This window comes from Astatotilapia calliptera, chromosome 14, assembly GCF_900246225.1.
Source record: "Astatotilapia calliptera chromosome 14, fAstCal1.2, whole genome shotgun sequence".
Taxonomy (NCBI): Eukaryota; Metazoa; Chordata; class Actinopteri; order Cichliformes; family Cichlidae; genus Astatotilapia; species Astatotilapia calliptera.
In genome coordinates, this window is record NC_039315.1 from 14,888,439 (window position 1) to 14,913,058 (window position 24,620).

General features: G+C 39.5%; 1 protein-coding gene across 8 annotated transcripts in view; it reads right to left on the minus strand.

Moving 5' to 3' along the window:
• LOC113036528 (muscleblind-like protein 1) overlaps window positions 1–24,620 on the minus strand; it is a 67,194-nt gene that overhangs the window by 36,564 nt on the left and 6,010 nt on the right. For 7 of the 8 annotated variants that reach the window (XM_026192931.1, XM_026192936.1, XM_026192937.1 and 4 more), the window contains exon 2: window positions 7,215–8,225. In XM_026192931.1, the coding sequence (XP_026048716.1) occupies window positions 7,215–7,388 (174 nt within the window). In that variant the 5' untranslated portion in view covers window positions 7,389–8,225. Of the gene's footprint in view, window positions 1–6,518; window positions 6,613–7,214; window positions 8,226–24,620 lie in introns of those variants that run through there. The other variant, XM_026192934.1, reaches the window with a different exon arrangement.

A 24,620-nucleotide genomic window follows, 5' to 3' on the forward strand; every position in this document is an offset into this window, starting at 1 on the left:
AAAATTAGCAAATACTCTCTGGTATGTAACTTGTTCTGCACACTTACTTGGTAAAAAAATAAATAAATACAGTCTAATTTATTTCACTCTAATTTTCTGCAGTGAAGCAGCCCTTGACATAAGTGTTTTTGCCACAGAGTGTAAAGTCTAATGGGAATCACTGCTAATTTTAGCAATCTAGGCTAACTAGCTTTCACTTCCTTAATTTTTCAAAGTGTAATGGGAGCTCCCAAATGCCAGGACACAGCATCTGCTAACAATGCTCACCTGTGACTGCCCAGCAACTGATTACTCAAAAAAAGAAGCTCATTTACTAAAATATGTTAAATATGCAAAAAAGCATAATGATTGTAGACTACTGAAGTAATTACAGTGAAATGAGCAAACAGCCTGGAAACGAACTAAAAACTGCACTCTAATTAAAAAAATATATATAAAATGAATAAAACTTGTGTAAAAATATTACACCATAACTCTGGTCCCCGGAAGGCCAAAGATAACATTACAAAGACGCTTAAATTTTGTCCATCGTCTAACTAATAAAGCCCCAGACAAACAAATGTCTCACCAAAATATGATGAAAAGTGATAAAAGATAAAATCGCTGAGTGTGAAATGGAAATGAAAGTGTCTGGGATGCCTGTAAGGTAAAAAAAAAAAAAGAAGAAGAAGAAGAAAGGGGAGAAAGAGGGACGAGGGCGGGATGGGTTGAGTAGAGACAGATTAACAGAGGTAATGAGAGGAGAGGATGAGAGCGAAGAGCATGGCAGGAGAATACAGATACAGAGCAGATTAACTCTGTCGGAGTACGTTTCCTTTTCAAAGAGTTCTTATTCAATATACTGCATCCCTCTGTGGACTACACACTAACACACACTCACAGCTCTACTTCTGTTTTCTGCCAGGCTCTGATCTCAATATATATTGCCTAGCCTATTCTGCTGTTATCTGTTCTCGGTGCTTTCCTCTCGCCCGCTCTTGCTCACCCCTTACATTTTTGAAAACGTTTTCAAGGACTTTGAGGTATACAGTATAGCTATGTAGGTCACTATACCTTCCCAATGCTGCTGGCTTGTGTGTCTCCGCAATGTGGCGATGTATGTGTGACTGTTGAGTGTAGCTTTTAAACACTGATCACTGCGACAGGGACACCAGGTGATCATTGCGTAAATATATTTGTATATCGCAAACTAAGCATACAGTATTGATTCAAACACTTTACAACACAAATACATCAGCGTTGTTGGTTCAGAGGACAATGAGTTTACCAAAGCTGAAAAGTGGGGGTTTTTTTTCCCTCTGACTATCTTGCATGAATTATTAAGGTCCTTTGGGCAACTTTAAACAAACATAATAATACTCCATCTTATTTGATTAGAATGTGCCTCTTAGTCCCCACCAGTTGGTACATCAAAGTCTGTTTTTTTAAGTAAGGATTCAGCAGAAATAAGACCTTGTTGTAGACTACAGCCACATCCCAGCGACTCTGATAACAGCTGACCTTTTTTTAATTTTAACATGAGCTTCTGTGGGGGTTTTTCAGTGCCTACGAAGCTTTTGCTTTTTACAAGAAAATATTGTAATAACCTCACTTGTTGCTTGCGCCACTCTATCACTTCCTTAATGCACTTGAACAGGCACTCTGGTGTTTATGGCGGTAATAACACACATCACCATTGGTGTGATGATTGCAAGGGATTCTCTGTGTTATTGCAATAATACAGTCACCATATCTCAAGTACACGTGGAATCACTGGTATAATCTTGAATGCAAAATGTGTGCGTGGAACATTTAATTTGCTTAAACAGTGGCAGGACTTTATTAAGCTCAGACAATAACAGCACATTTACAGGCCAAACTTTCAGTTAAGAACTTGGCTGCGTTGGGTCTGACAAACAGCATCTTGGAAAATATACTTCATGCTCTGCTGAATGAAAAGATCCAGGAAGGAACGGCACTTGTATTCTCAGCTGTAGGCCGTCCGGTTCTCCGGTGCTTTATGTGACACATCACTGGGGTTTGGCTCGAGTGTGAAATGAACATCCCCTGGATTGCCAAATCTAAATATGTCCTTACCTAATAAAAGTCAGACCCCACACTGGCCATAAAACTTGGGACAAAGGGATTGCAGGACTTCAAACAGTGTTTGATCTTTCATTGCTGAACTTTCTCTTTGTCTATGTTAGTTTTCTTTTGCCTTTTTCTTTCTGGCAACTATAGTTTTGAACACAATGAGCAAGTCAAATTAAATCAAACCAGCGCCCCTCTATAAACACATTCTTTATAAGATGTTTTTTCTGGCTTTGTACAAAGAGGCAGAATTGAAACCCCTGCTGCCTGATTGGTTAATTACCATAAATCCTCTAACAGCCCATTATTCAACATTACATCAGAACAAAATTGCTGACAGACTGTTAAAATTGTGATATACTATATTTACACCATACGTTTGACCAACTTGAATGTAGGCCACCAAAATACTTGTAGCTCAGTGTAACATGCAAGTATTTTTACTTAACCAAAACTATTAATAATAAAAAGAATAATATTAAATTGTGCAAGAAAGAGAGAACAACTTGACAGCACGCACTGTGCTGTTTTTCACATTTATTCACCACATTCAGGACACAATGCCCTTGAAGTTTACTCAGTGAAAAGGTGAGGAACAATTACAAATACACTCAATATAAATATAACTTTTTCTCTTCATAATCTTTCATGTAACATTTTTTTTCTGCCAAACCTCAAGTTCCACCAGCATAAATAAGAGAAGGGCAGAGAAAATGCATTACTTATACAACATTTAATGCTCCCTTATCACAGAATTTCCTTTAAAAACTACTAATATATGTCTGTGAGGACTTTGAAGTTTGTGTGTGTGTTTGTGTAATGTTGTTTTCTTTGAAACAAATAATTTGATCATCCTCAGCGGGCTTATTAGAATTCATGTTAATACGGAATAACAATATATTCCGTACAAGATGAAAAAAATCTTCGTAGTGAAATTGTGATTATAAAAACTCCCGCTCCCCAAAGAGCAAAACTAAACTTCCTCATGTTTCCTGTTAAAATAATGTATTTTTAAGAATAGAACACATTTTCAACAATGTATCATTTTGTAACTTTGAAAGTAGCTATTCAACACACACAAGCTTTAAAGGGTTCTAAACTTCTTATAGAAAAAAGAAGTTTTAATGAGAAAAAATTGCTGAGGAAGTCAACTCGCTGTCAGATAATTTTAGCACAGTCATCAGTAGCCAGTCGGAACCCCTTTGGCTTTTTTGGCTCACTCTCACCTGTTTCCCATCACAGTCCAATGGTAAGTTTATTGTATTTCGTCAGCTTAAATGCCCCCAGATTTGCTTTTTATTCACTTGCAGTGAAACCAGCTTTCTGTCCAGCTGCTAATAGCAACAAGCTGTTGAATTCCTTCAGCAGGAGACAAAAGGAAGAGCATATCCCACTGTTTTCCATTCTCTCAAACAGTTACAAAAATACATTGTTTGTTCAAATCTTCTGAAACGGACTCTTTAGCACACGTGAGTACATCCTGATCTGGCATCTCTTTCTGTTTAAATGTAAATAATTTTAAGAGTAGAGATTATACAAGGTCACTCCAATGCCATGACATCTAAAGGGGAATTTCTGCACCAGGACATGGCATCAAGCTACTTCTGTGCTTGGCAGGCTGAACGGAGAAATTTTTCAATACGACACAACTGCACGCAAAGTCAAAAGTGAACACCAACTCACAGAAACTCACTGTTAAAAATGAGAACTCGGGTTGTAGACACGTCTGGTTCATTTGGAAAAACTTGAAAAAATGACCTACGTATTAGAGAAGAGTTTTGAGTATTTGAACAAAGTGGTAGATGCTGTTTGATTTATTATCGTAGACAACCTCTAAACAGAATGACGGCTGAAAACATTTGAAGACTGGTAAAGAAGCAATGCATTACATTATCAGTACTTCTTCCAATGGCAAATTAAAACTAAATAAAATCATTTTGAAGTTGTGCTGTGTACCTAGACAGATTCCTCATGTCTTTGTAAACATCGTATTCTTCGTTACTTGAGTCCAGGCCATGAGGGTCAGTCTCACTGTAATATTGGCCAATCATAAAGAGCCTCTGCCTCATTTCCTGTCTGCTTTTATCAGTCCATCCTCTGTTATACGCCCCGTAAATGGAACTTTCCACCATATTCACCACTGACAAAAACCTATTTTTGTGACATTGCTGAATGGCTGAACGAAGTTTGGGTATAAATAGGTATAAATAAAGGTATTATCATAAGAGACCAACTGGTAAGAATTCACAAGGCTCTGATGTGAAAATAAAATGTGCATTTACGGAATCTGAGAAAGACTTGATTCAATACATAAAGAAGATAAAATTAAGGAAGCTATCCATGCGTCTTTCTATTTCTCCTGCTACAAGTCCTCCTTTCCTTTGCTAGCCTGCATTGTAAAAGCACCGAAGGGCAGGTGGTGTGAAAAATTATCCAGGGGTGGGAAGCCACGTTTAGCACCATCCATCCCTTTACTCCTATTTTTCTATCCACATTCTCCTGCCTGTCCTTCCCTTATCCCCTTGCCCCTTCTCCATGCCTGGCTATGTATTATGAATTCATCTGCAGATAAAGCAGATCTATCATTCTGTCATGAAGGCAGGGAAGGGAGGTAGACTGTGGAATGCCCTGGCACTGAGAGCAGGGAAGGGCTGTGTGCATAGTGCTATGCTTCCTTGCGCATTCCCTGCTGCGCCTGCTCTTGCCCTCTCCAGCTCTGTCTGTCTGTCTGTTCTCATGATCCATACAAGGCCCCAGCTGCCCCCCTTATCCATTCTTGCCTTACCTGTACCAACTAAACCCACACAAGCCACCTTAGCTTCAGCCAAACAGCCCATAACTGTAATAACACAGTGCCTGGCTTAACAAGAAATCCATCCCCAGGTATAAACCAAGGCCTGCACTGCTTGACTAACTCTCAGCTCAAGTCTCCAGTTACACAGAATAACACCCTGCTTGCCAATCAGATAGGGGACAAATTACAAGACGTGCACAAGAGAGTACACAGAGCTCTAGGATCCAGAACGATTGTGCCCACTGGAGCCAAAATATAGAGATGTATCTCACCGATAGCTCTGCATTCAGCACATATAAAACATATGAAGTAATGAGAAAGCAGTTAGAGGCATGTGTGTGCATGTTGTACATTTGTCTTGTGTTTATCCCGTGTACGTTCACTTTTATGATCTTTCGATGCAAAACCTCTCAGCCATCATGTTTGGCTCTCAGCCATTGGACAGCCTTTACACCCAATCTCGTTAATGTCGATCAAATAAAAAATGAACTGCATATTCGATGTGTATGAGTGTTTATAACATTTTGCAGCATCAAATTTAAGAATACATCCATCCAATTTTCTTAACCGATTGAATTCCTATCCCAGCTGTCATTGGGGTAGAGCGTGGATAGAAACAATCATTCGCTCTCACAGTCACACTTAGAATCATATTTAACCTAACATGTTTTTTGACTGCAAGAGGAAGAACCCAGCAAACCGGCAGAACCAAACCCAGGACGTTCTTGCTTTGAGACGGTGCTAATCACTGCACTGCTGTTCCACCTACATATGTGTGTTATCAAAATTTACCTCCTTGACTGTCTTATTTTCTCTTCTTTTTCTTTAACTAAGTTCACACCTGACTTTGTCTCCTTTATATCAAAAGAAAAATGCCTGAATTAAATTACGTCAGCATCTCCTTATCAAATTAATAACATCTGAGATATCAAAATGTTTATGTTGGCATTTGTTCCCCTAGAGTATCTGCATTTCAGTATACAGAGTATAATGTCAGGATGAGGTGTTTATTCTTTAACTATGCTAACACTATGGTGGTAGGGTAAGTTTTGTGTCTTCTTAGTGATTTCCTCCAGAATCACCAAGAAGCAGATGTTTCTAGTTTGGACTGAACATTGTTTAGACTGATTTTGTTCTATTTGTAAAAGTATTAACATTCCCATCAGTCTCAGCTAAACTTTGTGTTTAGCTGGCAAACATTTGTATGCTAACATGCTAAACAATGATGGGGGCAGCTGTAAAGCAGACACATTAAACATTATCACTAATCTTAGCATGGCTCTAGATTCAGTTCTGCTCAAAACTGGCTCAAAATCAGAAAACTCTCCAACCACAGTGGTTAGCTGCCGTGAGCTAACACTCATGAGTCAAGATGCAAAACCTCTCCAATGTCTCCAGTCGCCAGAATCAAACCTTTGTCCTCTGTCCACCTTTCGTACCACTTACACTGACAACAAAAGCAGTTAAGCTTATTGCAAAATGTATTAAATAAAATTGGTTGAAAGCCTATAAACAGATTTGGTGACAAGCTACACTGCGACATAAATTTCTGTGTCATTTCTTCTGGAAGTTTTAATCAAAACTTTACTCGCGCCTAGGGCGTTTTAATCTCTTTTAAGCATTGGATAAATAATTCTCGCCCAATTTATTATACCTTAATATATGTATTTGTGTTTTCTTCACAACATCTCAGCTCAGTCCATTTTCCTCCCTCTTTCCATCCACTCTGCTGTTTGATTTTTCTTCCCCTGTCTCGGAGAGAGGAGTTGCATAGTGGGAGTGTGTTGTCTCAGTGCCAGGGCAAAAATAGACAGTAAATTACAGAGCCTTCTGAGAACACCCCACTGTGCTGCATGACCTCAAAATAACACACACAGACATATACCCACAGACTTACATACAAACGTGAATTACACAGTATGCTGTCCTACTTCTCTATTTCCCATGCAGCCCGTTGATGTGACGATCACACAAAATCCTTTGCAACTTTGTGCCAACCAACAGTCCTGCACCAGAGTTATGTGCCTGCAAAGGAAACTCTGAGTCTGATTCACAGATGTTAATGCGATTATGGCCTCATCTCAGCTTACCCTGACACACAAACATACTTTTAAAAGTATTTATGCAGATCTATATACATTCTATTGCCAAAGTATAACCAAATGTAGTCATAAGAAGCACAGCAATAAAATAATATTTTGTGTCGATTTTGTAGACGAGTTAAACAAACTGATAAATTCTCAGACAACCCTTGTCAGCAGCATAAGCTCAAAAATAAAAATAAAAACTCCACAAAAACAAAAAAACAGGGCAGTGCTGATTGAACATCACAGGTGTTTGTCATACTCACCTTGAGAGAGTCAAAACAGGCAATGACTCTGCCATTTTCCACTTGACAGCTCTTGGCAGGGTGGGCGAACTTGCACTCACTGTCTGGTCGTGAACAAGTTCCTCTCTGGAATTCCCGACAAACCTCCAGTGTCAGCCACTTTGTGTCCCGGATCGGTGTCACATTCACCGCCATTTTAAACCAGGAAGGAGGGGTCGATTAAGAGTAATAGATATCCAGCAAATGCAGTTATGTCTATTTCTGTATGTTTCTAATAACACTGAGGCAAATGATGAGAAAGTACAAATAAAGGACATGGGAAAAAGGCAGACTTTACAGGTTTTCTCCCCAGGGTCTGACTCTGAATTTAAGCCTAAGAGGCCTTGCTGTCGTCTACCACCTGTGGCCCATCCTAAGAGTTTGTTTGGGGCTCCTTCAGCACCTGTCACCCAGGGCTTAGGCTGCTGACAGCCAGAGAGACCTGCTTTGTAATCGCTCTCTTTCAAACACCCACACCATGCACACCAGTTCTCCCTGTGCCTTGCTTGCTCCTCAGCTGAACTGTCAGGTGAGATGAATGGCAAAACACATTATCGATCGAGTTGGCCCATGATGAAAAGATGCATGGCTGGAGGAGAGAAGAAAGCAGGAGAGGAGGAGGAGGGGGAGAGGGGCCGGTGGAGGGGAGAGCAAAGAGACAATCTTCTTCTGCTAAAACGAGCCGATAAAAACGCTGTGTCTTCAGTATCGGCCTCTGTCTGCGGAGAAAGGTGGCGTGTTTGACTTCCACAGAGGAGGGCTGAGTGGCATGGGTGGAGAGAGGTCTGGCTGGCAGACAGAGGAAGGGATGGAGGGGAGGAGGGAGGTGTCAGTGATGTGGAGACAGCCTCAGCGGACGAGGCTGGCAATCATGGCAGTCCTGGTGCTCGTGGTGTGGCTGGCAGCTCCAGCAGACATGGACAGGCGCAGAGGCACAGGCGGCTTCAGCGGAGCCAAACAGCCACAGGGGTCAGCGAATGAAGGCACTTCTCTCTGTGGAGAAGGAGGGAAGAGTATCAGGGTAACAGCGCTTATTGCACATACATGCTCACAAACACAAGGCTAATACTCTTCCTCTCAAACACACACAATTGGATTCAGACACAAAGCCTCATTTGAACTTGCCTCCCATTCATTTTGTCGCGCACGCTCTCCCACAGTAGCTCTCGCAGACACTACCAGGCTCTCAGCTGGAAAATCAAACACCACATTGCTAACAGGAAAGCTCAGCAAAGCTCAAGCATTCAGGCACAGACAATTTATTTCAAAAGTCGACCATGAAGAAGAGAGAGGGGGGAGACAGAAAGTGGAAGAGGGACAATTATGTTATGCATCTTTGTCTGCATCAGTATTAATTAACATTTAGAATTAGCGCCGTAAACAAACAGAAAATAATGAATGACAAGTGAACAATAACAAGACAATACAAAGAAAAAAAAGAAACACAATAAACAAAAATCAAGTAACTATACTCTAAAATACTGCAGCCAGTATTTACACGCACCTAATGGCGAGCACTCAAGTATCAAAGTATTGATTTGTGATTTAACAATCGGCCCATCCCCAGTAAGATTAAAAGTAGCCTATCAGCAAGCTAGACGGTCCCAGCGTCACTGCTGGAAGGTTGCCGGGTAGGACAAACGAGGCAATGACTTGATAAAGGTCGCTACAGAAGAGGGAAATATTTGGGACGTGCTTCTTTGTTTTACTTTTGTTAGACTCTTTTCTGCGATAGTTAAAGCATTTCATCTGAGAAAAAGTGGTTGCTGAAAGAACATGACTGTCCCTCAAATCTCCAACAGCTTACAGGAAGTGCCCAAAAACCGACATCCCACCAGTGATTACATCACTTCTAAGTCTCCCACACTTTAAGAGATGAAATATTTCTGTGACAGTGCTATCATGAAACAGTGGTATGATGTTTATATAAAGCATCCAACTCGATAGGAGTCCTCTGGTAACTTCAAAATGACCTTATTTAGAGTGACCTCTCAGTCAATCTCACCGTGGCCTGTGATTCACACAGAGGCTCTATTCCTAAATATGTATTCCTGGTATTAGGTAACGCCTCTTTAACTCCAAAACATGGTATAGTTTCAGTGGGGTTAAATTAGCATTTAAAGTGTGTAGAGGAAGAAAACTAAGTCAGAAAAAAACCAAGCAAATCAACTCACCAAAGTCTGTGTGGATAGATATCAAGTCTTAAGCATGACTTTAAAACTTACTCTCAGGTGGTTGTATTAAATCAAAGCATTTATCTCACTGGGCTGTCACAAAAAAACCCTTAATGATGCCAGATATTTAACAGTAGAGGAGCATCAAGGACCAACTTTTTTCAGATTTTTAATCAGTAGTCTAGCAATGTGGCCAAGAGTTAAAAATGACAGTTTGAAGAAAAATGAAGAGGTACATGACTTAGGAAGGGAAAAAGCATAATAAAATGAAAGTACTTGGTCAAGCATTGATTGCTCCTATTTGGGCCAGTCACTTCGTGAACTACTTTTTCAGCCCAAAGCTGATATTTTGGGCAGCGCGGATATGTGCAAGTGGCAGCAGAGTGAATAGAGAGATGACTACTGCTTGCCAAAATTAGTCTTCTACATCACCCACTCTTTCTTCCTGACCTTTCTGGTATCAACATATATTCAAACATTGTTTTTATTTATGCTGAAATCTCTAAGACACACATGTCAAGATGTGAGTCAACACTTCCTGTATGCAGACAGAAGTACAGGAAGTACAAATTAAGCATCAACAACTAACAAGTCAGGAAAACCACCGGTTACATTCAGGAACAGGAAGCCGTGCACCGAAAAAAGAAAAACAACTCTTTGGACAGATGAAATCAAGATTAACTGTTAACAGAGCGATGGGAGAAAAGCTCAGAGATGGAGAGAAACGGTTTATGACCTGAAGCATACTGTAACATCTGTCAAACACAGTGGAGGCACTGTTATGGATGCTACTGGAATCGAGTCACTAGTGTTTATAGATCATGTGATTGCTGATAAAAGCAGCAGGATGAGCAGTGAAGTGTACAGGGATATACTCTCTGCTCAGATTCAGCCAAATGCTGCAAAACTAGTCAGATAGTGCTTCACAGTGCAAATGGATAACCCTTAACAAGAGTTTTCCAAGAGTTTTCCCAAGAAACCCAAGAGTTTCTTAAGGCAAAGACATGATATATTCCTTGGTGTCCTAATCAGTCACCTGATTTCAGTACATCAGAGCATGTTTTTCAATTATTAAAAGTAAAACTAAATGCAGAAACCCACAAGCAAGCAGCATCTGAAGGTGGGTGCAGTAAAGGCCTGCAAAGCATCTCCAGAGAGGAAACACAGCAATTACTGATGTCCATGGGTTCAAGACTGGACATTCATTGACAGCAAAGGATTTTCTTTGAAATGATATAAAATGATGTCCGCCCAGTTACTTTTGATCATCTAAATATGTGATATAAATGTATAAAATGGCTCTAATTCCTAAGCATTTATTGCAAAACTTTTGTTAAACCCCTTAAATTAAAACAGAAAGTCTGCACTTCCATCACATCTTGACTGCTTGATTTAAAATTCAAAGCATCACGAGGTCAAGCAAAGGCTTGAAAGAGAATTCGTAACGACTTTGGAAAAAAGAACCAGAAAATCGAAGGACCCAACTAAATGGTACTTACTGACTTGGCAGCAAATGTCGTGGGTACGTTGTAGCTGCTGGAGCTGAAACGAAAATATTGTGAAGATGAACTAGAAAAAGCACATCCATGATACTTTAACTTGTTGTTTGTCTTTGTTTGTTTGTTGTTTTGCAGGCTATATAAATGTGGACATCTGAAAAAGATTACCTCATTACCACCGTTGTAATTTTAAAACGCTGAATCTAAAACATTTAAAATAGAAGAAAATGCTTGTCACACTGAGATTAGTTGCTCATCCTGTAGATTTATATTTCCCCTTCCCGCTGTGGAGATGATCCAGTGTACCTCAAGTCTTTATTAAGGCATTCGGCATCTGTGACTGAATTAAAATTAATTAATGATAATCCTGAAGTCTGGCAATACAGCAATGCTGAAACTAATGGTAAACCTTAAATTTATTGTACTGATGTATGTATTCACGCTATTTATTTATAGCACACTCTCTAAACCTGTCATGGTCCCTGTGCCTCACCATGTGTTTTTGTTGTTTTTGCTCTGTCTCTCTCTCTCTCTCTCCTGCCGGGGCGGTGCTCATTATGGGCTCCCGCCCCTGGCCCACGCACCTGCTATCTCCACACCTGCTGCCTATCGTCGCAATCCCGAGCCCTACTTAAGATGGCAGCACGGTGCTACTCGTCGCTGTATCGTTGAGCAATCAGTCTGTTTCTAACCGGAGTTTCTGTGTACAGATCTTTCCCGGACCCGGGAAAGTAAATAAATTCACTGTCTTCCTTGCAAGGATCCCTGGTCTGCGTGTGAGTCCGTTTACACCCCGTGACAAAACCTATTAAACCTTGGTATTAACTAATGCAGATTCTAATAAAACAGCATGATATCCATAGCTCACCCACGAGAATAACAAACTGTTGTATGTCTAAAACATATCATCAAATCTACAAGTTATAGTAGGAAATGCACCGGTAATTAACATTTACACGATTTGTGTAATCATTTTTTTCCTCGAACAGCTTCGAATTCTCCGAACTAAAGCCATTATCTTCTTTCCTCTTATTAAAGATGCACTAGTGCATCCGATGGTAAGCAGTGTGACAAAGTAGGCACCAAAGTACCTTTCCTTAGTATTTACAGAAGTCATCTGTCTCGTGTTATGGCTGCCATACAGACGCTTTCAGTTTGAACCTTTGCAGAGCAAAACCTTCACTTTCATACAAAGCAGCATACGTTTCTCCGAAAACATGTATTATATAACATGTATGTGCCTGTGCCAGCTATCCCATGTGCTCTGATTATATTTGAACTGTGAGCCAAGTGGCTATGATGTCATATTTAAACTTGATTTGCCAGACTACAGGACAGTGTTCTTCATAGGACAGTTCCTAAGCCTTGCAAACATTTCCATTGCAGAATCATACCCTATGAGTTAACCACCATAGCTGTGCAGCATTCCTACCACCATTTTTAAAGGACACATAACATTTTTGTTTTTCAAAATCCACATTAAAAATTAAAAGTTTCAACATTTTTTATTGTTTTCATTTATTAAAAGTAGTTTCAAAAGTGTAAATGTCTCACATGCACTATATTATGTTTATAATTTTTCAAAGTGTTGATCAGCATGACCAGAAAATGGACAACAGTTGTACTTTTCTGTAACCTAAGTAAACAATGTAACACAAAACAATGGAATCATAACTGAAGTGCATCAAAAACTATATTCCCACGTGGGGGATGATCCTGGGTCTCCTGGTTAAAAGTCTTGTTTTATTTGGTCTAAGCACAAAGGACATGAGACATCAGAGCATAACCCCACAGTTCAGTTGCACTGAACTCTCGCATATGCTCATATAAAAGGGAATATGCCTCATTTGCAAGGCTGCATGGTTAAAAAGAAAACAAACAGAGAATGTACATGGATTTGATTAGACAAACTTACCCTTGAGTCCTAAGGCAATGGCATGCTAGTTTTCTGTTAAGAGTTATGCTTTCTGCGGGTTCTGGAATATCCTAAATGAAACAGCTATGACAAAATAATATAGATGTAATGGGGCTCCACGTTTACATGCATTATTAGTGCCAGTTCCACATGGGGGAGGGAGTGAGGCACCTTAGTCGACTCTCACCTCAAAGCAGGATTAAAACTAAGAAGTAACAAATGTGAGAAATGACTCTGGCACAGAGGAAATATATAAATAAAGAAGTCATCAATAAACATCTTACCACGTGTGAATAATGCATGTGGCCATTTCCCATAGCCTGAGGCAGAAGATATTATTACACCATCAGATCAACTAGCCAAAGTAATAAGTTGGAGTGCAGAAACCTGGGGATGTTACACTCCCACAAAACACCCCGATTTCTTCAAACCCCAAACAGACACATGCACCCCTACACACACACACACACACACACACACACACACACACACATAGAGTTCATTAAAAAGAATAAAATATTGGCTGAATATTCTGTCTCATTCCAGGCCAACCCCAGCTGTTGACATGTGGTCAGCACAAAGCAGACTGTAATGCCGAGTGTCACCAGGGTTCACGTATCTCCTCGTTTAAAGAGAGCCATCTGATCTTGTGTTAATCTGTCTGGTAAAACAGTGCCATTCATTTGGCCCAACTCTACATTATTTCATGCATATGACAACTGACCAGGAAAAACACACTGATTTAGCTCAGAGTGACACCCCTGCTGTGGAAGTACTGACTACTAAGACCCTCTTACTAACATATCTGCAACACCTTTATAATATTGCAAAGGTAACACTGATTTGGCAACTTCTTTGAACAAAAATAAGACTCAACAAAAATAATATCATGTTATGTCTGTGAGAAGCTGCATGTAATGCTCAAAATTGAGAAATCTGTGACCCCATGAGCGACTCAGCCTAATTTGCCTCTGGGGACAACAGCCAATGTTTTTGTGGCTTTCTGTTATCCAAATATTTGAGTCAAGATTTCCATTTTTGTCCTCTGGTCATTGTTTCCACATCCAGATAAAGAACAAGAAGGTAATAAAAAGTTACAGCTCATGGTTTCTGGACGCTATATCCAATTTGCTTGCCACACGCAGCTTTTATCTGCATGCAACCACAGCCTGCTCACACATGAAAAACTCAAGGTAGGCTACAAAAACCTGAAAATATTCATGTAGCAAAAAGATTAATTTGTTAAGTAGCTATTGGTAGTAGTAGAGACTTATCCACTATTAGCTAGAATTGAATGAAAAGGTCACCAAATTTTTTGTAAGTCATTCTGAGCTGCACACCAATATCAACTAGCAGTTGTGGCATTTCACATAAAAATGCAAATGTCACACTGCAGGTGGCACCACTGAAAAAGTCAGCAGGGTTCATCCTCTGGGCACCATGAATGTCCACGTAAAATGTCATGAGACTTAAATCAGGAGTTGGTCAGGATGTCTGAGCCAAAATGGCAAGCCAGCCAATAAAACAGAAAGACAGGCCAAACAGAAAAACAACACTGCCATTTGTAGCATAGATATAATTAATTATACATTAGTTGCTCAGAATGATGTCAGTGTTATTTTTTATATAGTTGCATACCATAATATTAATTTGGACTGTTGAGCATAACACACATGAAACTGAGCTGTTAACTAAAGCAACATGCAGCCCTGCATCTGAGAGTAAAGAACAGACAAAAAGAGGAAGAATGAGGAAGATTTTTGTGAACGCAGGCCAGAGATCTGAGTCATTTATTCACTTTGAATGACTTCCAGAAAAGGGGAAAAAAAATAAAACCAAAGGTGAAGAAAAGAAAGCTAGAAAGCAGGTTCCTTCATGTTTGATTTCCTACGGATGATCTACCAAACACAGTTCACTGAGAAACAGAAGCTTGCTGGAAACTAAGAGAAAATAATATGCTTGAAAACATAACTCCCCAAGAGAGTCACAGGATAAACTCTGATCTATTAAAGTGCCTTCGGAGTTGCTGTCTAGCATTTGAAAAGTCTTGTGTGTTCATGCAGTATAAGTTGATGGTTCAGCCACTCTCTAAGTGTTACAAATTCAGCCAAGAGTTCAGAATCTGTTTTTTATGCTCTTTCTCTCTGGATTTTGGGAATACAGCAGGTTAGAAACAGGGATTTTTATCTTCTGGCTCCAATTTAATTGTTCAGTAAGTTTACACTGCAGGTATTAAGGAAGAAGTTGGTGGCGTAAGAGGCGAGGACTGGGAAAAAAGAGAAGGGGAAATTCAGTAATGTGAGAGGTTAAAGGGCGCTGACTGCAGCAGCAGCAAAAAGCAGATGCTGGACGCTTCATATTACACCGCATCACCGGCTGACCAGGATATCATCTATAAACGACCTGAGCTGCCCTTTATACTGATAGGCACATCAGGGAGAGCCTGTATGGGGTGGGGAGGCTGCGAGAGACAAATAGAGTAAAGGAGACCAAAGGTGGTGACAGGAAAAGGCTAGAAGCTGGAAAGGGATTGATAAGAGGCAAACAGGAGCAATTAGTACAAGTCTGTAAGAGACAGAGGTCGGTGTCTGGTAGTAAGACAGGAAAATCAAGGTGTGAACTGGCAGGTACGCAAGAGGAGGAATCAAAAGGGAAAGCTGGGAGGGCAAAAAGCAGAGTTTTAAAAAGCACGCCTGGCATTCTGCTGTGATATCATTTCAACATTTCTCATCTCTCTTCATTTCTCGTACCCTAATCTCCACCTGTTCTCCTTTTCTGTTTCTTTACACATGCATGCTTCAGTGTTTCACTTATTTTTCTCTCCCCAAGTCTTTATTCTTCAAACAAATCTGCTCGCCTTCTGCTAAGTTGCACTCGCAGTATCATGTGACATAAACAACTCTGTGAACGTGGCTAGTCTTTTAATAGTAGCTGTCCTCGTTTTATTCGCCCACTGTCTCAGCCCCCTCTATCTCTCCTTCTCGCTGTCTCTATACTCATTCCTTGTTCACACAACACCTTATGCTGCAGTACCACCAGTAATGTGCTGCAAGGTCACCATCGCCACGGCAACTAGATAAACCATGCTTAAAGCAAGGACAAAGTGGTTAATGGTGTCAGGTCCAGCCTCATATCATAGCAATATAAGGGAAAGACACAGAGTTTTCAAATGACACTGTGACATCGGGAACGGCCACTGGGCTGTCCATTAATGAGGCTGCAGTGGTTAGGAGCAGGGGTAGCGCAACGGCAGGAGACAACGCCTGTATATATGCATATAGCTTTGCCGCAGGAGTGTCAAGCATAAGGTCCGGGAGCCAGAATCGGCCCGGCAAAGACTCCAATAAGGACCATTGGATGTGAAGGACATTGATTTTGGACTGGTAACTGCAACTTTTTGATATAAAAGTTTTAGACAAAGTTATTAACTTACAGATTTCTGTCATTTTACTTCTTACGATACATGTTGACAGAGTTCTTTAATTTAATACAACAGCATTTCAGCATCCATACATTCTCTTCCGCTTATCCTTTTTAGGGAGCCAATCCCAGCTACCATATGGCAAGAGGCAGTGTACACCCTGGACAAGTTGCCAGTTTGTCATAAGTCTAACAACCACTCGCACTCAGATTCCCACCTCACATTCACACCTAATTTGGAATGACCACTAACTGCATGTCTGTGGACTGTGGGAGGAGGCCATAGTTTCCGGAAAGAACCCAAACAAACAAAGGGAGAACATGCAAACTCCACACAGAAAGGCCAGGTGGTGGAACCGAACTCAGGACCTTCTTGCAGTGAGGCAACACTGGTCTGGTCTTTAAACCACACATCTATTCAAGCAGTTTCAAAAGTTGGTTTGGTTATTTCCTCCCCCAGAATGGCGCATACTATTTAAATACATTTTAATAATGGAAATAACAGATACACTGTGCTGCAAAATTGAAATTTAATGTGCTATGACTTAACACACTTGATTAATGGTGTCGTTTCTGACCTGTTTTGAAATATTGCATGAGGGATTTTGTTTTCTGAATACAAGTTATATTGAAGGTTTACATGCAGTCCTAATTAGAGAGGAAACTAATTTCCTCTATATGAAAACATCAAATGTCACAGTGACAACAAAAAATGGATTGTTGCCTTCAGATGATCTGCAGTTCTGCAGTGAGAATGCTGACAGGGAATGGAAAGAGAGAGTATATTTTTCCCATATTAGCTTCTCTTCATCGCCTCTATATAAGGTCTTGAATAATCAGGTCAAATCTTATTTTAAAGACCTGATAGTACCTCGCTCTCAGACTGCTGGCTTACTTGTGGTTCGTAGGATATTTAAAAGTTAAATGGGAGGCAGAGCCTTTAGCTTTCAGGCCTCTTAAGTTTGGATTTGGGAGACAAACACCCTCTCTACTTTTAAGATTACACTTAAAAACTTTCCTTTTTGATATAGCTTAGAGTTAGGGCTGGATAAGGTAACTCTATAAGCCAAGTCTGCTGGGGACTTCCTATGATCACTGAACTTTTTTTTTTCACTTTTATTATTTGCTATTAGATTAACTATTACATTAGTTATTATTGATTGATTGATTGATTGATTGATTGATTGATTGATTGATTGATTGATTGAATCTTTATTTTGAACATGTTGAAAAAGTACAACAAAATAGAATTAAGAGACAAATGAACAAAGCAAAACAAAAGGAAAATGAGCAACCACAGCTCCAAATAACTTTCATGTTCAAAAAGGAGCAGGAAGAAGCATAAGCTTATTTAATCCCACCCCTTTTCCACTATCTAGTATCAATAGACTACAGAAATACCTCCTTGCAATTACATTATATGACATGTGTATTTTTTTTAAATATATATACATATATGTTTCTATCTATCCATACATACGTATATACACATACGCACATATACACATTTTCAATAACCCCATTAACACCTCAAGGATACACAACCTACAAATATATACATATACCCATACCAACATACCCGTGCACCCGCACACACATGAAAATATTAGACAAGAACACCCTATCAAATCTCTACCTTTTCCCTGTACCCTGTAAAAACCATATCCTTAAACCGCTTTTTAAACTACGCCATGCTTGGACATTGCTTCATATCTTTACTTAGTCTGTTCCACAGCTTCACTCCACACACAGAGATGCAAAAACTTTTTAATGTTGTACGGATACGAGGATGTTTTAAATTTAATTCCTCCCTCAAATTGTATCCCCGTTCCCTTTTAGAAAACATTTTTAGAATATTGTCAGGAAGCAGGTTATTTATTGCTTTATATATAATTTGTGCAGTGAGAAAATGAACCAGATCTGTGAATTTTAGAATTTTTGATTTTAAGAATAGTGGATTTGTATGATCTCTGTAACCAGTTTTATGGATTATCCTTATGGCCCTTTTTTGTAATATAAAGATTGATGATAGCGAACATTTGTAAGTATTGCCCCAAACCTCTGCACAGTAATTCAAATACGGTGCAATCAGGGAACAATAGAGAATGTGGAGTGATTTGTGGTCCAGAATGTGTTTTACTTTACTCAAGATTGAGACACTTCTTGAAATTTTGTTATGTATATGAGTTATATGAGACTTCCAGTTTAATTTATCATCTATAATCACGCCAAGAAACTTATGTTCAAGTACTCGTTCAATTTCCACACCATCTAAATGAATCTGCACTTCTGCATTTCTAAGGGAATTCCCAAATAAGATTATTTTAGTTTTACTTAGATTTAGTGATAGTTTGTTCCTGTTAAACCATTTTTTTAATTTTGCACATTTCTGAAGTAATTGTATCCAGCAGCTCCTTTAGATTCCCCCCAGAACAAAAAATATTTGTGTCATCTGCAAATAATACTAATTTTAATATATCAGATGCCTTACAAATATCATTTATATAAATAATAAATAATTTTGGACCCAGTACAGAGCCTTGTGGAACACCACAAGCAATGTCCAAGCATGATGAGGAACGGACACCCAGCTTCACAAATTGTTTCCTGTCACTTAAATAATTTTTCACCCATTGCAGTACAACCCCCTTGATCCCGTACCGTTCCAGTTTATTAATTAATATGTCATGATTGATTGTGTCGAATGCTTTCTTGAGATCCAGAAATACTCCAGCTGCATACTGTTTCTGATCTATAGCATTCGTAATCTCCTCAATTGATTCGATTAATGCCAGAGATGTTGATCTTTTTGATCTGAATCCATATTGACTGTCAGAGAGTAATTTATATTTATCTAAGAATTTGTCTAATCGTTTATTAAACAGGTTTTCTAGGATTTTGGAGAATTGTGGTGGTAAAGAAACAGGCCTGTAATTTGTGAAGTGGCGTCTATCCCCGGTTTTATACAGCGGCACAACTTTAGCTATTTTCCTTTTGTATGCCACTTTTCCCGTCTGAAATGATAAGTTGCAAATATATGTTAGAGGTCCTACAATTCCTTCAATGACCTTCTTGACGATTTTCATGTCAATATCATTACAATCAGTGGATGTTTTATATTTACACATGTGTACAATGTCAATTATTTCTTTTTCCTCCACTGATGTGAGGAACATTGAGTTAGGGTTCCTATCAATCAGGTTTTCACTACATTCTACTGATGGCAGTGACTCAGGAATTTGTTCTGCCAGTTTTGGTCCAATATTTACAAAATAATGATTAAAGCTGTTGACCTTATCAGCAGTGTTTTCCATAATATTGCCATTGTCGATAAAGTATTGAGGATAACTTTGTTGTCCAGAATTATTTTTAATGATACAGTTTAAAACATCCCATATTCCCTTCATATTATGTTTATTGTTGTTCAATATTTTACTATAATACTCCTTTCTACATACACGTATAATATTGGTCAACTTATTTTTGTATTTTTCATATTTATTTTCAGCATCTTTTGTTCTTTGTTTTAGGAATTCCCTATAGAGTGTATTTTTCTTTTTACATGCGTTTTGTAAACCCTTGGTGATCCATGGTCTATCTGAATATTTGTGCTTTCTGTTGTATTTTATTGTTGGACAGTTTTTATCGTACAACTCCATGAATATTCTTAAAAATATGCCATATGCAATATCAATATCAGTTTCTTTGTACACATTGTCCCAGTCCTGATTTAATAGATCGTTCTTAAATGCATTCATAGTTTCTTCTGTCCTTACGTCTGTATCTCAGTTGTTCTTCATGCTGATTTTTCTTATAATTAGTGTCATAAACTGCAAAAACTGGTAGGTGATCACTGATGTCAGTAATTAATATTCCACTCACAATGTTGTTTTCCATATTGTTAGTGAAAACATTGTCAAGTAAGGTGGCACAATGTGGTGTAATTCTGCTAGGCCTGGTTATTTTAGGATGTAAACTCAAACTGTACATAGTGTTTAGGAATTCGTCGGTCATTTTATGCTTTTTCGGATTCAACAGGTCAATATTAAAATCACCACAGATAAACATAACTTTTTGATTTGTTTTAGAGAATATTTCCTCTATGAAGTCATTAAATACTATATTAATGTCTGGTTCTCTTCCACACTGTGTCTTCTGTCCTCTGTCCCTCCCCTCGCTGCCCCTCCCTGCGCCTGGTTCTTGAGGTTTCTTAAACCTCAAAGGAAGTTTTTTCTTCCCAACTTTTGCCAAGTGCTTGCTTTGGATCGTTTAATGGTTGGGGTTTTCTCTGTATTATTTTAGGGTCTTTACCTTACAATATGAAGTGTCTTGAGGCTACTGTTGTTTTGATTTGGTGCTATATAAATAAAACTGAAAACTGTGCATTAGTTTGATTTTAGGCAATTTTCTCTTGAATCTACAGTACCTCAGGAAAAATAAAGCCTTTGCTTGGTTTCCTCCCTCTCAAGCTGCTAGAGGAACAGTGATGGGCATCTTAGTCATGGCACAAGTTAACTCAAATACCTTGCCGGGGTTTAACTGAAATTATAGGGCTCACACATGAACCCTGTCAAACAAACGCAAGCTGGAGATTTGATCCGACAGTCTTCAGCTGAGTGTTAGTCATTGTGGAATGATACTCCATTATGATGACGGTTAGACAGATTGTACCATCAGGGTAATCTTATACCTCATTCTGATGCTGAGTTTGCGACACTCATACACACACACATATTAGCACTGCGACAGCAGGCCTGCATCAGCTAGAGGAAACACAATTGTAGTGATAAACGTAAGGTCACCAAGTGCATTTATAATCAGGATACTACCATATGAGTGATACGTATGCATATGCACATCAACGATCTCTCGTGCACTCTCTCTAATTCACACACACACACATTAACCACACAGTCTGTGACTCCCTCCTTTAGCTGTAAGACAAACAGAGGGGAGGGGAGATGACAAGGGGCAGTCAAGTGGCACGTGTGCAAGCTGTCGTCTGCACTGTGGTATCAGCACAAGTGTTTAAAGAGCCTGACATGCACATAGACAGAAGGGGTGAGGCACTTGTAGCACACTCATATGACTTGGGATGTGTGAGATCATATAGATTTCATGGTTAAGATATGTGGTTTGATATGCTACACAGGGAGAGGGGATTACATGCAGTCCCCATGTACACATACATTGTGTGGATGTACACATTGTCTTCCTCCTTTACTGCAGTACGGCTACTTTGCTGTGGTGATGCCAGCCTGGTGTAATGCAGCGGCAGCAAGGGTGTCACTGAGTTCATGGACATAAACCAACCCACTGCCAGACCAGTCTGCTCCTCTCAGGAATAGCAATGGAGGTGGTGCGTGTGTGAGTATATGTGTGCAAAAAAGTATGGGTGGGAGGGTAGATTTTGAAAGATTGGAAAACGCTGAGAATGAGAGGAAGAGTCACAGACCGAAAGACTGATAGAGACAGTGAGTGATAGAAGAAGATGTCCAGGGGATATAGATTTAATGGCTGGAAAGGTGGAAGACAGATGCTCATGAAAAAGGAAAAAACACCTAAATTGTAAATTCACTTGGCATCTCAGCATGTGTCATTTCAAGCACAGGGCCATTTTCAGCAAATGCACAAACACAATTGATGTCACTGACATGACTGTTCAGTTTAACAATGTCTGTTTCGCTTTGAGACATGTCAGCCTCGAAAGACAATACAGGCAGACAAGTGAATGCAAAAGTTATAATAAAGAAAAGCAGCACAGTTAAAGTGACAGACAGATGGAAAGACAGGGAAGGGAAAGGTGGCATGGCCTGAGAAACAGAACAGATATTTTGCAAATAATGAGAGGAGTGAGGAAAATAAGCAAAAGGTAGAAAAGGTAGAGCAAAATGAGAATTATTTATGAGCTACTTGGCTGTGGAATTCCTTTACAGAAAAAAAAAAAAAAAGATTAGTAACTGTGAGATGATCCCCGATTAGGAATGGAGGTCTGAAAAAGCTTAATAACATAACGTAAAGTTCAGTAGATGAAGATTATTAATGCTAATGATTTGACCTTCTGGGACTTTTTTCCACATCCAAGAGTCTGGCATTTTTGATCAAATGAGGAAATACCAAAGAAGTGCCCCTCTCAGAAGAAAATATCACCACCACACCCACATGCGAAATGCAGGATCCATGGCTTGTCATCAGATCTATATAAAGATCTAGTAAAGCGCTATATAAATACAGGCCATTTACCATTTACCAGATCAGCAAATCGGCCAAACATGGGGATAATCTGTACTCTTCAGCTGTCTCTGACCAGTGATTCTGTTTGACACCTTAATCTGTAGAAACCACAGAGGGCTGCTCTATGGAGCCAACTGTATTTACTATAGATTACATCTTCCACTAGTGTGCATTAGTCCGGTGACAGCTTTGCAGACTGCAGGGAAAACAGCAATCATACACCATTGACTGACTCACTGTGACTTTGCCACTCGCCAAATGGCCTCGTAGGACTTCCCCAACCATTTGTCTGAGTGGCTGTCTATCTGCCACTTACACGCTCTGTGTCGAATATCTGAGGCTTGGAATTCAAAGTCGTGTCCGCTCACGTTCTTTTGCTTTCACCTTGATCAAAGCATCCACACTATTTTCTTATTTTCTGGTAACTGAATAATGCAAATAAGAGTAAGGGTGAGTTCATGTTGTTATGCACATACACTTTAGCTTTTTCAAACAAACACACTGCTCATCTGCATTCAACAGACTGCCCCGTGGCTGCTGAAGACAGCAGGGAGATGACATCACTTCGAAAGGACAGAAGAGGTGGTGGATGAAACTAGAAGGTGGGGGAGGATGAGAAATGAGGACAGACCTTTTCTACATTTTTTTTTTTAAATTGCAAAGAAATTCACAAACGCAGGTAATCAAGCATTCTCTCACTCTCCCTATTAGAGCATCTTCTTGTCTTACACACTCCTAGTTGATCAGTCAGAGTTATGCGTGCTGTGTAATTCAGTATGTATCTGAGTGCCTCCACACGCCGCTGTTCTATACCCTAATGACCTTGTAGATCTGCAGAGAAGTTCTTTCAACCGACTCAGACACTGAAAGAGAAGCAAAGCGAGAGCCACAAAAAAAGCAGGCAGACAGAATAAAACTGAAAGCTGCAGGGAGAGACAGAGACAGAGATGTGCAATATGAGAAAGTAGAACTGTGAAAGAGAGTGGCAGGTGTGGAGATAATGATTGATAACAAGCAGCAAGGAGTGTGAGTTTGGTAAATAACAAAAATGTGCATGTGAGCTCAAATATGGTACTCGTTTTACTTCTACCACTATACATAGCGGTAGGTGTGCCGCCCACAAACAATCAACATTCAGGCATCATTGCATTTTTTCTTCTTCTAAATTTTAAACCTGTATTTTCAATTTTGTGAGTCACTATCAATTGCCATGACACCGGAGCAAGATACCATTAAGGGAAAATCACCTCGCAGCATCAAAATAAGTCTTTTACCGGTAAACCACCGCAATGCTTTTATTGTGTTTTTATTGCTCTGGAAAGTGAAGGTATAGTTCTAAATGTGAGCAGCTATAAGCTGTGCCTTTGATAAATTAATATTTTACCTTCTTTTTGATAAGTGGGTTGGTGTTTAAAAAAAAATCAGAAAGTTCAAAAGATTTCACAGAGAATTTTAGGTGCGAGGCACTCATGAAGCTTAAAATGAAACCCTCCATTCTGTCATCGAAGAGACATCATGCACCACAACCCCTTTTTGTGCAGTGTGGAAAATGTATGTAGATGAGTGGCAAATGAGATGTGCATGAAGATAAACTGGGAATCACATTTTTTAACAGAAATTATGCACATGTAATAATCATAATTTCATCACGATTGCTCCTCGTTTCCTAACCAATCCTGGTGCAAAGATAACAGCATTTAATGTACTTTTCTTAACGGATATTGTGAATATTTTACATTACACACAATATTCAACAGATTTTTTTTTTTTCTTTTTTGCACGTGCGTTTGTGTGTCAGTCTGAGTAACGTTCAGGTCATTTCCTGAGGGCAGCTGCACTGTAAACACCAGTAGCCTTGCTTTTGTACAGAAGTGCAGGACTGTTCTCGAGTCAGAGATTGAGTTGGTGTGCGTGTGCGCGTGTATTTATGTTTCTCATTCAGGTATCCATCAGGGTGAGAGCATATTTAGCATTAGTGTTACCAGCAGTTTTCACACAACAGGGACTTTATTGCAGTCCAAAAATAAGACAGACACAGTGTAAACGAAAAGGGAATGTGTGTCAGTGTGAGTGTGTGCTAACTACTCTGCGAAACATTAAACACCAACCTTACCCATTCTTTTTTGTCTGCTCAGCTCTTTTCCAC